Genomic DNA, 16,570 nt, shown 5'->3' with positions numbered 1-16,570 from the left:
CCTTGATCTCAAAATGAATCTCTAATATTCCTTAAAACTTTTTAATAAATAAACAAATAATACATATAATAAGCATTATTCTTTGAAGTATCATTTTGCACTTAGGAACAGTATTTATTTCTTAATATTTCATTATTTAGTGAAGAAAATAATTAAATTACTAATAGACAGAGTGTGAGGATTTTTTTTTTTATTATTTGTATTTTATTTACAACACAGTATAATCAAAACCTACATAATGAAGGTCAAAGACACATTATTGCGCACTGATCTAACCACAGAGATGTGAACAGACTTTGACTCGTTCCTGCAACAGATTCTGTTCAACAAGTGAAACAAGTGCCTGACATTTACTTATGTCCATGGATTCAAGGAGAATATATAATAAAACTGTAATAATGAAATGTTATTGTATGCATTTGTCAATTTTATTTAATTTCTGTATTTTCTTAAATGGGTGCGTATAGAGTATTTACAGAGTGTTAACTTTTTCTTATTTGTAAGTCGCTTTGGATAAATACGTCTGCTAAATGACTAATTCTCTTCTTTTTAATTTTACTTTTAATGTAATTATGATTTTAAATAAATGATCATTTAAAGCTGAACTGTCCCTTTAATGAGCGGCACATCCCATGAAGCACTGCAAATTATGTCACCACATAAAACAACAACATCAAAGCTCTATGGAGGGAAACAAAGGGATCTTGACTTCCAGAGTCTGACTGCAGAAACCACAGACGGCACGAGATGAGAGGAAAACACGCAGGTGAATGACCTCATACCGATGGCAGACGCTCACGTCAAGGCTAGCGCGATGATCAGACGTCGCACCATTCGTATCAAACCCTGCCGCAGGGCTCTGAGTGCATTAACAGCTGCAGCGGGATGAAGTGTGCAGGTCCGCACCTGTCGGCCGTGCAGCACTGTGCCTGTGGATTAACGTCTGCGGCCCGCGGCCATTTCCCCCGCACCGATCCCACAGCTGCTGAAAGAAACGCCTGCTCGCAGGAAACACACTCATTAAACACAGAGTCTCCTGCTGGAAGATCACGGCGAAAGATTACGAAGCGACTGCAGAAAATGCCTTACGAACGACACAACAGCCTACAGAAAAACTGTCACTAATACACACAACTGGTCTCTGCTGATGATTTGACTCTATATTGCATTAATCATTTAATTTATTTAAAAATGAAATTATTAATACATTTATTAATGATTAATATTTTATAATATATAATTACTAATTATTTATATATATATATATATATATATAATAAACAATTAATAATCAAATGTTTCACACTCAGTCAAATTTATAAGTGATCTGATATTTCTAAAAATTATTTTATCTTCTATTTGTAAGTGCTCCACTTAAGTCATTTATTTATTAGTAATATTAAAAAAAAAAATTACTTATTGAATTTATATTAGAATTTTAAATATATTCATCTAATATAATTCAATAATATTTATAAATACTTTATAATTGAATGTATTTATTTATAATATTCATTTATTAATAATACATACAAATGCATAAGTTTGACTCATCTGTTTCAGATGTGCAGAATTCAGTGTCAGAGTCATGCTGAATAATTGAATTATTATTATTAATTCAATGCAATTTTACATGTATTATTATTATTATTGTATATGTATTATTAGATGTTATTGTTATTAAATAAATATTGCAAATAAATTTAATCCAAATATTTTTAATTAAATGTATAAATATAATTTATTTCATTAAATAATTAATAAATGACTTATTCAGTGGAACACAAGATGATATTTCAGAGTAATGTCTCAGTGTTCATTTTCTCTCTCTCTCATATATATATATATATATAGAGAGAGAGAGAGAGAGAGCATTGCATCCGCCATGTTTTCTCACTGACACACCCCCAACTTGGAAACTCTGAGCTCAAAGAACATAGTTTCCCACTCTTAATTAGGTTACGTTGAGGTTACGTAAATCTGATGTGTGTGACACGACTTGGACTCCCCAGTACTGTGCACAGGATCAATGCTAGCATTCCCAAACATAAGCGGTGTGTTGGGATTAACAAACCAGAACAACCAAACCATAACACAGAATAAGACCAGCATGTGCTTTTAATGGGTCACAGCGTCCTAGACACACACTGGCTCATGGACAACCAGGTCACACACACACACACACACACAGGCCAGGTGTGAAACTGGTTCGTCTGCGTTCACACCAGCAGTATTCATCACACAGTAATAACTGCATCAACATGTATATCACCTCAACGATGACCCAGCCTGTCTATGAACCCATATCGGTGTGAATCTGAGAGGTCACGTGGATTAGACACAGACTAGTGATTTTAAACCACAACAAAAATCACAATCAAAGAAAGCAGTCCGTGGCGCGAGCTAACTGTCAACCATCACTCCACATCCGGCTCACTTTACCGTCATTGTGTAAATAATCAAAAAACGACAAGCGCCTGCGATTTCTGAAAGTCTGTTTCATACAACACAAATTAATATATTTTTAAACTCACAGTTGACACTGCACTGCTGCAACGTCGGCCACACAGCAAGGAGCACGAGCTCGCGCAGCGCGCTCCCACGGACAACAGTGTGCGCGCTTTTCAAATATTAACTAATCTAGGTTCATTACAGACTCTGATGAAAAGCGAGTACACGTGCACGAGCCCGGTAACGGTCACCAACTTGAGAAAAACGCTCTAAAGCACGGGAGGAACCGTGAACGCGCCGCTCGGCCCAGTTTTCAGCGGGCGATGACGTCATGAGCGCCTGCGCGAGCGTCTCTCGTCTGGAGACGCGCACAGTGACATCACGCTCGCCGCGCGCTGTATTCTGCGCAAAATTAACGTTTTTTGTTTTTTCCCCCCGTGCCAACAACAATGAGTTTCCGCGTGGGGCCCGCGCGCGAGCACTTCCTGAAACTCACCGCTCGTGCGTTCTCGCCGATCTGACGCGTCACGGGTCGGTTCCTCCTGTTCGCACGCTATATAGCGATGAAGCGTTGCGATTTCACGCGCAGAAGTTTGAAAGCGCAGCGCAATCAGGCCGCGGCGGTGAGTCCCACCCTGCGGCGCTCTGCACGCTTCCTGTTTCGCCGCGTCGCGTCCAAATAGACCTGCGGAGTGAGTGAAAGGCGGACGGGTGCCGCGGGTTACCTGCTAATCAGATGCAGACGCTCGGAGTTCGGGGTTGTCAGAAGCTCCAGGGGCTCAGTGTGGATCCGTGTCACCGCGCTACTAACTTCTCTCTTCAATCCACAGAAACTGCGCACGAGTTCGCTCCCTTCGCCTCGTTCTCTCTTTTCTCTTTTTTTCCTCTTCCCTCCCTCTTCTTCTTCTTCTTCCACTCTGTAGTTGAACTCCGTCCTGCTGTAATGGTTCGGGGTGCGGCCCCAGCGGGGCGGGGCCTACGACGCGCGTCACCGCCCCTCCGCCAATCACAGCCCGCTTACTCTATATTCCCAAGAGCCTCGGCCAATCGCGAGCGAGGTGTGGGCGTGTCGGAGCGGTAAAGTTCTCGTCACGGGGTGAACTTGAAATAGTTGGGCCGCAGGGGCCCGTATGTGTGTTTAATGTCTGAGGTATGTGCGCGACTTTGGGCTTTTGTGACCATATAAGTCGCCGGACCGTGTTTACACACTCTCTCTCTCTCTCACACACACAGGAATTTCTGGAATCAGGAAATTTCTTCACAAACACTTTCTCATAATGAGTGACATGCATTCCACAATATTGTTTATTTTACTATTTCCTTTCAAATATGTATGCTTTCATAGTTTATTTTACTACATTAAAGGATTATTTTAGTATAATGACATCTTCTGTATCTATTTCTGTCTAGCTATCAGTTTATCTATCTAAATCTTGCGTTTGAAATATAATTATTTATTATTGAAATAGCCTACACTTTAATGTTTAACCTAAATTTTAAGCAGTTTATTGTTAAATGAAATTATGAATATTGAAACTAGATCAACCGCTTCCTGCTGTGAACTATAAACACATATTGACACTCAAAACATAAAAACATCCCAAGCATGAAAAATCAAGATAAAAACACGCAAAACCTGAAAGATATCTGCACATCTTACTGTAGAAGCACAAAATAAATAAATGCACGCGGAAGCCTTGATCAGGTGTCTGCTCTGTAATTATGCATATATTCACATTATTTATTTAGTAGCCTATAGCATACAATTCAAACTGAATATTAACTAATGGACTAGGCTATTTCTCATATGTAAATTCTTTTGAATCAAAAAATAACAATACAAATGCAAATGTGTGCTATAGCCGGGCACTGATTTGTGGCTATGATCGCACGCGGGAGGCTGGAGCGTCTCCAGGCCGCACGCTTCACTGAAGTATCCGAGGAATGTGGAATGATGATCCAGGGAAAACGACGGAAAGACCTGCCTGCAGTACTTTATCAGCGTGTAAGGGGTGTTTGTGGAAGGCTGCAGTTGCCCCCGAATCACTGCGAGCTCTCCGCTGATTGGGCAACAATATGAATTTCAAACGCAAAGTCAAAGGTCTCTGAGCGATGCCAGAAGCAGTGAGACAGACAGAGAGAGAGACAGATTACCAAATAAGGTCACTTGTGACCTCTGCTCTCCTCCTCCTGTAGGGTTGACCCGCTCGGTCTGGGTGTTTCCTGGGTGTGTTGCTGTATTATCATGGCACACAAACAGCCTTTCTCTGTGAATGCCGGCGCTGCAGCGACCTCACCTTTCATTACAATGTGTTTACAAACTTATTTGTGAGTTTAAACCACCTTAAATGCCTTATCCCTGCCAGAATTGTTTACGCAACCCATGCATGATTCTTTCTCATAACTCTTCTGGCGCTCGCGTCTGTGTGTCTGTCCTTAAATGACTCCAAACAAAACCTCGGGATAATTAAAAACATCAGCAGCAACAACAGGCAGACGCATCCCGTCCTCCCTTCCCTTCTTCCTCCAGTGAGCGCGCAGGAAGTGCCCTTTTCTTGTGAAATTTGCCCTCCTCACACTAGAACTACCCTCCGTAGCACATCACACACTGGAAAAGAAAAGCATCTGTGTGTGGCTGCTGAGCGCTATCAGATTCAAAGCTTGTTTAAATGACAAATGCATATGCATGTATCGATATTTACTGTAAACACCAGCTGGATTAGTGGTAGGGTTTCAGACACTCACACTTAGTCACAGCTATAGCTTTTACATAACCAGAATAAAGATTCTGCCATTGTTTTTTATATAGGCCTCTCTAAATTTAATTGTAGGCTAATCACCACAAACCAAATAAAATAAATTTTAAAAATTGATGTATTTAATAAATTGCATGACTAAACTCGTGTTATTTTAAAATATTTTTAAAAAGAATTGTATTGTACTTAATTTGTAATAACAATAAAATAAATATTTAATATTAGTATTTTTTTTATTTAAATATATCACTTTTAAATACTTTTACACCGAGTGCTGCAGGGATGACATGTTTTTAGGCCAAACGCTGGAAACGAGTTGCATTTTAGCACTTCTGCTTTCATTGTCATTAAGTCAATATAGCACCATTTCCACTTTTTTGGCTTCTGGTTAAATGCCTGAAATAAGGTCTGTGGGTAACCATATCTAAAGATTTTTCTCTGTCACCAGATATGTTTCATATTAAAGCTTTCACTTGCCTTGAAAAAGTGTTAACAAATGTCTAAACGGGACTGCAGAGGTTGTCGTTCTTTTAAAATAAGGCATACAATATTGTGTCACTCCATAAAAAAGTAACTAATTGTGTCAGAGTTACTTTTTTAAAAGTAATGAATTACGGTACCTTTTCTCAGCTTGCTTTTTTATTTTATAAGAAAACTTAAAATTACATTCAAGTCCCTTTCTCACCAAAAAAAAATTTTTTTTTTAAAAGTTTAAGTTTTTCACTTAAAAAAAGTAACTCAGATACTTTGCTGTAAATTTAAAAAGTTACTTGAAAAAGTAATTTTGGTTACATAACTTGCGTAACTTAATGCATTACCCCCAACATGATTCAGTTGCTTTCATAGCCTCTTGTAAACTATCCTAACTCAGACTTTCAGGGGAAATGTTTTGAAATAAGACTGAAAGAGTTGTCAGAAGATTAACAAAGGCGATGCTGAAGTCATGGTGTAGTTCGTTTATAGCCACGTTTAGCATTTAACTTCTGTCGACTTTATTTAGGCTTCAAAATATAATAAAATAAGAGGATTATCATAATAAACCCTGATAGCACACATAGGCCTACATCACGGAGACGTCTGTATTTAGGTTATCTGCAAGACGTATTTATTAGAGTGCTTGCTCATCTGCAATACATCTACAGGATGTTTCCTATCAGATGTCAGACAGACATTTTAAAAAAATGTCTTTAAGATGTATATGATTTGTAAAACTTGCATCTTAAAGAGGTCTACCAGATGTTTGTACAGCAGATGCTTTCCAGATCTTTAACAGACATTTTACATACGTGTGCCAGTCGAGTAGCTGCCCACCCACCTGTCAGTTGCTTCACACAGTCGCTGGCCTAATAATTGTGAATTCTGTTGCATTAATCACAATACTTGATTTTTCTTGATTCTTGTTTGCCATAACGATGAAGATAAGTTTGTGAACAGCCCCTTAGCTACAGCAGAGATTGCTGGATGCCTTTGTCCATATTAGGGTTTTCCTGGTATGTAATACTTTACTTCTATGAGTCCATTTTTTACTTTCTACGCGAGAGCGCCCTCTGGCTTCGAGTATGAATGAAACCCCTGCGTATTCAATGCTCAAGGAGCTGAACAGCTCTGCTAGTGCCAACATTAATTCACCTATTTCTCCATCACCAGCAGCGCTCCATACACCAGTGTACAGGTGCACAAATCAACATGTTCCTACTATGCAGTTGCCTCGTCTGTAGCCGTTTCCTGCATTTTGAAACATCACATCAGAAACGATCCACGAAAATGCCAAGTTTCAAATAAAAATCCTTTAATTCGCAGTTTTTACGCTCTCTTGAGGTGGTTTTTGACTTGTGCGAAAAAGGGTTAATGCAAATAATGTGACACTGCCGAGTAAATTCCTACATGTGCATAAAAAATGTCATGTGACTTTGCGCTATGGGATGGCAAAACATGACTAACCAGTAGACCGATCTCGTTGCACAGCATCTGAAATGTTGTTGTGGTCATTCTTAAATGTCCAAGCAAAGTCTGTCATCAAAGCATTTCTCTAATTGTCTTACACGACTGCTTTACCAAGCATCCACCTCCGAAAGCAATGACCGCATTTACTGTGTTTCGTCTGTGCACCCACATTGTGATTTCTGGCTACGCTAGTGACATTTGCTATAAACTTGTGTTGGTCACAGACCTTATTTTCAGCAATAATCCAAATGCCAAAGGAAAAAAACCCCCATCATATTAGGTTTTTGTCGAGGGAACCAGGGTGATGCTAACATCCAAACTGGCCTACAAAAATACATTGTCACTGCAGCGCTCTGATTGGCTGTTGTACATTGCTGCTTTCTCACTAGTGTGCACACTTTAAGACTAGCCGGCCAGATTTGAAACTACAAGTGTACTACAAGAGCAAATATCAAAGGCGACAAGCTGGAGTCTGTAATGTCGGTTAGCTTCAGACAAACATCTGGGGACAACCCTCTTCCACAAACTATAAATACACAAAGCGTTATCATTAGCATCTGACGTATGTAGCCCAACTCAAATAAGCACTTTTTGCTTTAAAGTCAAAGTGCTTGAGAAAAAGTCATTAAACATGAGCAAGGGAAAAGTGACAGAGTGTGAAAGAAACGAGAGCACAGGAATTCTGCAGCAGCGCTTGATCAGCATGCCTCGCTCATGCTGTTTTTGCCTTTTATGGTCACAGATGACTGGAGAGAGAGAGAGGTGGAGGTGTGGTCTACTGTTTGAAAGCGGAAGAGGTGTAGAGTTTCTCTTCCGTCATTCTTTCACCCTTCTGCCCGCTTGTTTTGTCGCAGGTCTCAGTAACACAACAATGCTCCTTTCAGCAGCACATTTACTGCTGGACACTTTCCCATCATCCTGGACTAGTGCTCTGGGACTTATCCAGCACCTTCTACTTGGACAAAAGCATCAGGTTAATCAGGAGACTTGACTTTGTCTACACTAGTCAACATTTGAAGTGGATCAAAACCTTTCATCAAAGTTGTCTTAAGACAAGAACATATTTAGCTTTTAGGACAACTTTGATGAAAGGTTTTGATCCACTTCAAATGTTGACTATGCTGTTTCACCCCAAAATCAAAGGATAAAAGCAGGAAATAAATGTTTCGTAAGACAAATGTAGCTTTTTTGTGTTTAAACCTGAAAACATTTTTGTTAACAAAATATTTAAAAACTTTTTTTTTCCATTTCAGTTATTTCTCATTTTGATTTAGTTTCACTTTAAGTACTAAAATAATAAAAAAAATAGACATAATTCATAAACGCACTCTAAAATTAAAAATAAATTGCAAAAATAAAAAACGAATTAAAAATATTAACAGAAACCAGCAGTATATCATCAGCCAGGGATACTAAAATAGCAGTCTCTTTTGAGGTGGTGATGTCGTGTGCGGTCAGGTAATGCTGGGCTGTGATTGGTGGCTGGAGTTCTGCCGGATGACATCATGCGGCGCAGAGGAACGCGGTGATGTCAAGACAGAAGCCAGACTTTTAAGAGCCCTATAAAACATCTGCTGTAATTATAGCTACACGTGCTGCTTGCAGAAATCATATTCAGTCAGAAGAAACGGCTGCTTTGAGGTTAGCATGCTGATTTTTAAAGTTGGCAGTTCATTACAACCGACATTTCACGAGTTTTGCCGTTTATTTTCAGTAAATCTGGATGAAATCTGAGTCCTGAAAGTTGCAGTGTGCCACAAAGCACGAGGTATTTCATCTCAAAGGAGCAAGAAAGCTTGTCACCGTTATTAGGATCTTGCGTTAAACACACCTGCTGAGTTGCATCACTGCACTGCAATATGAAAGTGATTTTCGTGCCTGAGCGCGATAGTCATTTGTCCCAGTTTTGTAGGCAATCCCGTTGAAAACTCGTATAAACAGTGAAGAGCGCCACACGCTGTTTCCTGAAGGAACTGTAAAAACAGTAGTTGTGAAATAGTACAATTTCAAAAAGCTGCTTTCTATTTTAATATGTGACCCTGGAGCACAAAACCAGTCTTAAGTCGCTGGGGTATATTTGTAGCAATAGCCAAAAATACATTGTGTGGGTCAAAATTATAAATTTTCCTTTTATGCCAAAAATCATTAGGATATTAAGTAAAGATCATGTTCCATGAAAATATTTAGTGAATTTCCTACTGTAAATATATCAAAACCTAATGTTTGATTAGTAATATGCATTGCTAAGAACTTAATTTGGACAACTTTAAAGGAGATTTTCTCAATATTTAGATTTTTTTGCACCCTCAGATTCCAGATTTTCAAATATGCATCTCAGACAAATATTGTCCGATCATAAGAAAGATTATTTATTCAGCTTTCAGATGATGTATAAATCTCAATTTGGAAAAATTGACACTTATGACTGGTTTTGTGGTCCAGGGTCACATTTATGTTAAAATCTAATTTATCATCTGTGTGACCTGAATTGTCAGCATCATTAATCCAGTCTTCAGTGTCACATGATCCTTCAAGCAATCATTTTAATATGCTGATTTGCTGCGGTTTTATTTTAATATCATTAACTATTGTATTTTTCATTAATAGTTCAAATTTATTTTTATTTTTATACTTTTTCACAAGGTTTAGTGATGTGGTTGTGTGTTTTTTACATTATTATTTTTTTAATACTTTATATTATTAATTTAATTTGAATTAATATTTAATTTTTGTTTTAGGTAAACTATCAAGTATCTAGTTGAAATAAAATAAGATTTACATTTATTTTATTTCAAGTAAGAAAAATTATTTGTTTTATGGTTTTAGTTGACTATAATATATAGGTCAATAGGGTGCCTTTTGGTGTCCTGTACATAACTCATTTGCTATGATAACATAAAAATTACTATGAAAGGGTGAGTTATGATAAGTTTTTATATTCATAACAAAAGCGTTACTTGGTTTTTTTGGATACATTTTCTAGATTTTTTAGTTTTGTGTAAGAGGATGTGTGTTATTTGCATTGTCCCATGCACTTGCTCATTATATTAAAAATGTGTTATTTTTTAATATTGTTAGTTGTTTGTTAAACTCAATTTGAGTGCATTGATCATTTGGTAATAAAAACGATATTTGTATTTAATAAAAAGAAGAGTTTTTTTTTAATGTTGGGGAATCTGTCCCTTTAGTGACATCAGGACAACTGATTTTATTTGTCTCTTCAGTGGCGGGAAATTCAACCGCTTAGGTCAATAAATTGGTGACTTTTCAATTGACAAAATTTCTTCGTATGAGTTTGCTTGCTTTTCCCAAGCTTAACATGTCCACCCTGTCAGCATAAAATATGCCAGGAGTGATTAGAATACAGTATTTTCAACATATGTAAGTTTAAATAAACCAAATTCTCTTCAACAACCAGAGTAAATATTTAGCTAGACACAGTTTGTTGTAAGCTATGCTAATTGAAGCTCAAAAGGTGCACCCTGTTGGCCATTTAGACTCACAGACACATGACAGGGTGGACTGAATGACAATGAATGGGGAGGGGTCTGTATATCAGTGTGATTGAGGATGTAATTATATTACTATTATATTATAAGTTGAATAAATTATTTGTGTGTTCTGCATTATGTGTGTGTCTGCATTCTGCACTTGTATTTGAAAATTCAAGAATATAATGGCCATGAGTTAAATATAGTACAGTTGCTTTATTAATAATTTCATCAGACTAGTTGGTTATATTACAGTTTATATGAGTTAAAGTCTAAACAAAACCACCATCAATCCCATGCATCCAGTTCACAGTCAGATCCAAAAAAAGAAAGCTAGAAAGCCGAACGGAAACACACACGCCGTGATCATCACACACTTTCACATTAGTAGGCATTCAGGTGTAAAAGAGCGGAGCGAGAGGAATCGCCCTCATGTGGACTGGATGAGGATCTGCGTCACATCTGTACCACCGATCCTTCAGTTCTCCTCCGAAGCAAAGCACAGCAGCTACAGGACGTCCAAGAACACTTTACTACATTATTACCGCGGTAAAACACGACGCACTGCCACAGACTCTCTAAAACACATAAGGACACACACACAGTTAAGGAAAGCAGGAGAGATGGAGAAGTGAAGCCGTTCCGGGGGGGAGTTTGTCTGTGTCTGTAATTGAGTTTCCAACAGGAGGTGGGCGGGGCTAGAGGGGCAGTGATTGACAGCTTCACTATCCAATCAGCTTCTGCACAAAAGAATCCAGCTGGTCTTCATCTTTGATGCCCACAAACTGGTCGATGACGTCGCCGCCGCGCATGGCAATCACCGTGGGAACTGCTGACACCTACAGCACATCACCAACAATCAGCATCCCATAATAACCAGAGGAATCTGTTCAGATCTGCTGTCTGTTTATTTGGGGTCCCAGAATGATGTAGGAGCAGCTAAAAATTGATTTTAGTATCATTTAAATGCTATTTTTTATTCTACATATTTAAGTTAGACAAATGTTTGCGTTTTGCCAATTTTATGTCTATATATTTTTTATTTCAGTTTCAGCTGTAGTTAATTTTAATACAAGTTAAACTAAATGGAAATGGGAAATACTGCCTTGGCTCAAACAAAACAATTGTTTGCATTTTATTTGACTTCAGTAAAAGTTTTGGGATTGTACTTCAAATAATATATTTTTTGATAACAATAATAATCCCGCTGATAAATGCTGATATTGACTAATCAGACTCAAATATTCCAGAGAAATAATAATTTAGGGAAATGCAGAGTATTTTTATTGTGTTTACATCAATCAGATGAGAAAATACAATGGATTTATTTAGATTTTATTTCTTTGGTGTCTGAGAGACAGTGGTATTTTAGTATCATTTATATCTAATATTTTTTATTATTTTAAAGTGTATTAACTTTGTGTAATTTTGTCATTTGTATTATTTTTAACTGTCTAAATTTTTTATTGATTTTTTTTAGTGACATTTTAGTTTCAGCTATTTTATTTTGAGTAGCAAAAAACTTTAGTTCTGAATGGTTTTAGTAAACAATAATCCTGCTAAGACATGCGTAATGTCACCGTTTTCATAGCGTTTCTAAAGCATGTTGTTAAAATGTAGTTTATTGCCAATGCAACATTACTAATTTTCGTTTAGTTAAAGTTTTTTTATTTTATTACCGAATGTGTTTTGAATAGTTTTAGTTAAGGGTAAGAGTCGTACCCCGTACTCGATGGCGAGGTCTGTGTGTTCATCGATGTCGACTTTGGCCATGGCGACTCGACCCTTCTGTTTAGCGATGGCCTTCTCCAGCCGCGGGCCGAGGATTTTACACGGGCCACACCACCTGAAGACAGAAACACACGGCAGAAGTCAGCCGATTCGGTGTCACTGCAGCCACTTCAAATCAAACTTTATACGCCATCATCTATTTCCAAACCTGTCGCTGAGTCAAACACACACACCACTCTCTGCTTCTGTGACCAGTTTAAAGAAAAGTTTCACTATAATGTCATGTGGTGTAACCACCCAGTGCACTGACTGTGCATGTTAATCATTAGTTTTAAACAAAGTTTATAAATACATTTTACAATATAAAACATTAAAATCTTGACTATTTTTATTTGTAAATATTATGAATTATTCATTTACAAATATCACTGTTGCACCACATGACGTTTTACAATCTGAACAAACATCTTATTATAAAAATAATACAGAAATGTAAAAACAAAATCTCATCATAGTGTCTAATAACTCATGTATTTAAACCTGCAAAGCCTGACATAAGACTAAGAGTTATAGAAACATAATATGAAAATCTCTCGTTTTTTATTTTTTTAAATGGAACCATTATTGGAAATATTCAATAAAAAAAAGAGTCTAAAAGAAAAAGGTTGCATTTGTGTTTTTCATTGAGTATCATATTTGATTCATCAGGCTCTTATAGCTTATATAGTCTGATATATTAACAATATGGAGGAAAAAAAACTGCTTTTGTTTTTATTTAGAGATCCAAACTGAGCAAAAATGTGCAATTTGGTACAGATGCTGATATTTAAATAGATGAAAAGCATGAAATTACTCATAACTTGTAATGTAAACCAGTGAGAAACAGTACAGCAGATACTGACATAAAATGATCTAAATATCAGTCACTCTCCAGATCTCCAATAATATGGCTTAGTAAGATGGGATTTAAAGGGATAGTTCACCCCAAAATGAAAAAGCTGTCATGAATTACTCGCCCTCATGTTGCTCCAAACCCGTAAGACCTTTGTTCATCTTCAGGACACAAATTAAGATATTTTTGATGAAATCTGAGAGCTATCTGACCCTCCATAGACGGCAACACAACTGAAATGTTGCCAGGACCAGAAACGTAGTAACCAGAAACTGTTATTTTTGTATTCTCGTAGCGTTGCAAACCTGAAGTTGAGCCACTGACGTCACATGGACTGTTTTACCGATGCATTTACTACGTTTCTGGTCCTGGGAACATTTCAGTTGTGTTGCAGTCTATGGAGGGTGAGATATCTCTCAGATTTCATCAAAAATATCTTAATTTGTGTCCTGAAGATGACCAAAGGTCTTATGGGTTTGGAAGGACATGAGGGTGAGTAATTAATGACAGAATTAACCCTTGAAATGATCCGAACATATAATGCAGTGCAATCCTATGATGATTGAGAGACAAAGGAATAAACACTCCTCAAAAGATCCTGATGATCAGATTTGAGACTCAAATCTGATGAAGTAAAGTCGAGCTGCTTCAGTCAGTAAGTGTTCATGTTGTAAATGTGTAAATGTTACTACGTTTACTTGATGAAAATCAGTAAAGATTTGACAGCGAAGAAACCACCAGCTGAAGGAGGACATTTCTACAATTACACTAAAAGACCGTTTACTTGATTAAAAAGAGTAGACAGTGTTGATCATGCTGGCTTGAGATGAATGAGGGGTTTTGAGTACGTACTGCGCGTGGAAGTCGATGAGGACGGGCAGCTGGCTGTTGATGACTCTCTCGGTGAAGTCATCGTGGTCCTGCACGTTAAAGGACACGCTCCTGCAGGAGGCCAGCGGGAGGAGGCGCGGGAGTGAGAGCAGCGGCTGCGACGCGTTCAGACGAGAGGAGCACCAGACGCCGGCCGGCAGATGCTGCAAATCTCTGACAGAAACCCCACAAACCCTCCGAACCAGCAGCCTGAACGCCATCTGACTCCACAGAGAGACATTATTAACATACTAAACACCATCATCATACTAGACCATTTAAATGGGTAATATTCAACAATCATTGAGACCTTTGGGACTGAACCATGTAGGGCCTTGAAAATGAAAACTTTATTAAGAACTACAATACTTCAGCAAACTTTGGAGAAAACACTTCAAGTGCTGTTTCCCCATTTTTGAACGCTCACCATTGGCACGTAAAGGAACAAAGACTGCTAAAGTCAACAGATTTTACTAATATATCTACCAATCTCTGTGTAACAATAACATTATGATGCTGCCATCTTTCTGAAGTCCTTGTTACCCCCCTGTAATATGACTCTGAATCTGTCTGAAAATGTCCATTTTGACCCCCCCCCCCTACAAAATAGTGGATTACTCAGTAAATATTCATCCATGACATTTAATATTTTAGCCTTCATCACTATACATGCTTATCTGTCTTCAGAAAAAAATATTAGCAAAATCAAAAATGTGAAGTTTCTGAAATTTCGTTGATTTAACAGACTGTAATAATAATAATAATAATAATAATAAGTGAAAAATTTTCTGCTAATTCTTTTCTGATGATAATTAGTGCTGTCAAACTAAAATAAAAGTTTTTGTTTACATAATATGTGTGTGTACTGTGTATATTTATTATGAATACATAAATACACACACATACAGTATATATTTAGAAAATATTTACATGTTTATACATTTATATATTCACATTCTTATACTTTATTATATATAAATATTTAATATATAAACATAACATTTTTCATAGATATATATACACGCATGCATGAGTTTGTATTTACATATACATAAATATACACAGTATATACATAAACAAAAACTATTATTATGGATGCGATTAATCGTTTGACAGCACTAATTATAATACATTGACTTTTTAAAAATCTACATGGTTTAAATTTATTAAATTTAACCGTTTTAATTGCACATTACTTCATATTTAATCGTAATCCAGCATGTTTTGCACAAAAAAATAAATAGATTATATATATATATATATATATATATATATATATATATATATATATATTAAACCGTGCTTCAATCTAGTGATCGCGTGTTCTGAAACAGTGTTTGTATCTGCAGACAGTCTCTCTTCATCTGTGTTTATGCTCGTGTCTGTGGTTTTTCGTGTTTTATTCGCGGTTGCGTGTAAATCTGTGTGTTTTTAACCTCCACGTGACTTTGAGCCTCTGATGCTTCGAGCGCGTGCTTGTGATAAACCCGGCGCGTTTATGAACGCATCTGTAACGCGACACGCCGGATCTCTCCAGCTTCAGCCGTGTTTTATACGTTCATTATAGTTATGAGATATTAAATAAACTCTTACCGTGAGCTCTGGAGTCCTCTCCGGTCCCTGACGCACTTCCGCTCACGCGCAGCTGCTGATGCGTCGCAGCGTCACGACGCGACGCGGAGACAAACTGCGACTTTAAACTCTTTTCTTTCTCTCTCTCTCTCTTCCGGTCGGAACTAAATAATCAAGACACCTGTTTCAGGCTGAGATCATTCTCTCCCATATGTGTGGACTTTGGCATCTAAATATTTAATAACTAATAAGGTAAAGGATGTTTCTTACAAATTACTTAATCTTTTTTACCCTGTTAAGCTTTATTATATAAAAAAAACACATCAAGTGGGCACTGACTGCAGTGTTTGGAAATAAAAATAAAACAAAAATAAATAAAACAAAAACTAATTTGGTGGAAATAAAATAAAATATTATTTTCCATCTAATCTGTTTCCTAATAAAATAAAAATACAATAAAATAAAAATAAAATTATAATACAATTAAAATAAATAGAAAAAAATACTGAAGATAAAATTAAATAATTAAATTTAAAAATAAAATAAAAAATCTAGTGGGCAGTGACAGTTTTTTTTTAATTGTATCTATTTCCTCTACTCTGTTTCATAATCAAATAAAACTAGAAAAATAATAATATAACTAATAAAATATTTTAATAAACAATAAAAATCTAGTGGTCAGTCACTGGGTTTTTCCCATACTCTGCTGTTTTCTGACTGAGATAATGCGGCCGTCAGTCAGGAATCATGATGGATTTGAGTGTGTTGGTCAGAGCTTCTGTCCTGCCGTCTGTTTCATAATTGATGGACAGACAGATATAAAAAAGAGGCGAGCTGCACGTTTCATGCTGCTTAAAGGAAGG

The 16,570-nt window shown here is 37.0% G+C and overlaps 2 protein-coding genes across 3 annotated transcripts in view; both read right to left on the bottom strand.

Annotated features, from left to right (window-relative positions):
• Positions 1-3,414, bottom strand: part of LOC306852118 (myosin-9-like) — a 47,355-nt gene extending 43,941 nt beyond the window's left edge. Inside the window, exon 1 of one of the 2 annotated variants that reach the window (XM_079388769.1) lies at positions 3,177-3,414. The gene's annotated coding sequence lies outside the window, so the exon portion shown is untranslated. The remainder of the gene's footprint in view (positions 1-3,176) is intronic. The other variant, XM_079388770.1, reaches the window with a different exon arrangement.
• A 7,424-nt stretch (positions 3,415-10,838) lies between these two features.
• LOC306852360 (thioredoxin, mitochondrial-like) lies at positions 10,839-15,795 on the bottom strand. The gene is made up of 4 exons (XM_079389104.1): positions 15,729-15,795; positions 14,118-14,356; positions 12,365-12,488; positions 10,839-11,481 (listed from the first exon to the last, which is right to left on the bottom strand). Exons 2-4 carry the CDS (start codon positions 14,354-14,356, stop codon positions 11,368-11,370), a joined length of 477 nt encoding a protein of 158 aa, XP_079245230.1. The 5' UTR covers positions 15,729-15,795; the 3' UTR covers positions 10,839-11,367.
• Positions 15,796-16,570: the final 775 nt, after the last annotated feature.

Source organism: Barbus barbus, assembly GCF_936440315.1.
Source record: "Barbus barbus genome assembly, chromosome: 3".
NCBI lineage: Eukaryota > Metazoa > Chordata > Actinopteri > Cypriniformes > Cyprinidae > Barbus > Barbus barbus.
Note: the sequence above shows the minus strand (reverse complement) of the source record. Positions and strands in the feature narration are given on the sequence as shown.

Bases quoted from the DNA above. Each gene is read 5' to 3' on its own strand.
- LOC306852360 (XM_079389104.1), bottom strand. From the start codon at position 14,356: ATGGCGTTCAGGCTGCTGGTTCGGAGGGTTTGTGGGGTTTCTGTCAGA. The intron at 12,489-14,117 runs GTACGTACTCAA...TTCTGTCTTCAG, and splicing joins CTCATCGACTTCCACGCGCA to GTGGTGTGGCCCGTGTAAAA. The intron at 11,482-12,364 runs GTACGACTCTTA...GATGTGCTGTAG, and splicing joins ACCTCGCCATCGAGTACGGG to GTGTCAGCAGTTCCCACGGT.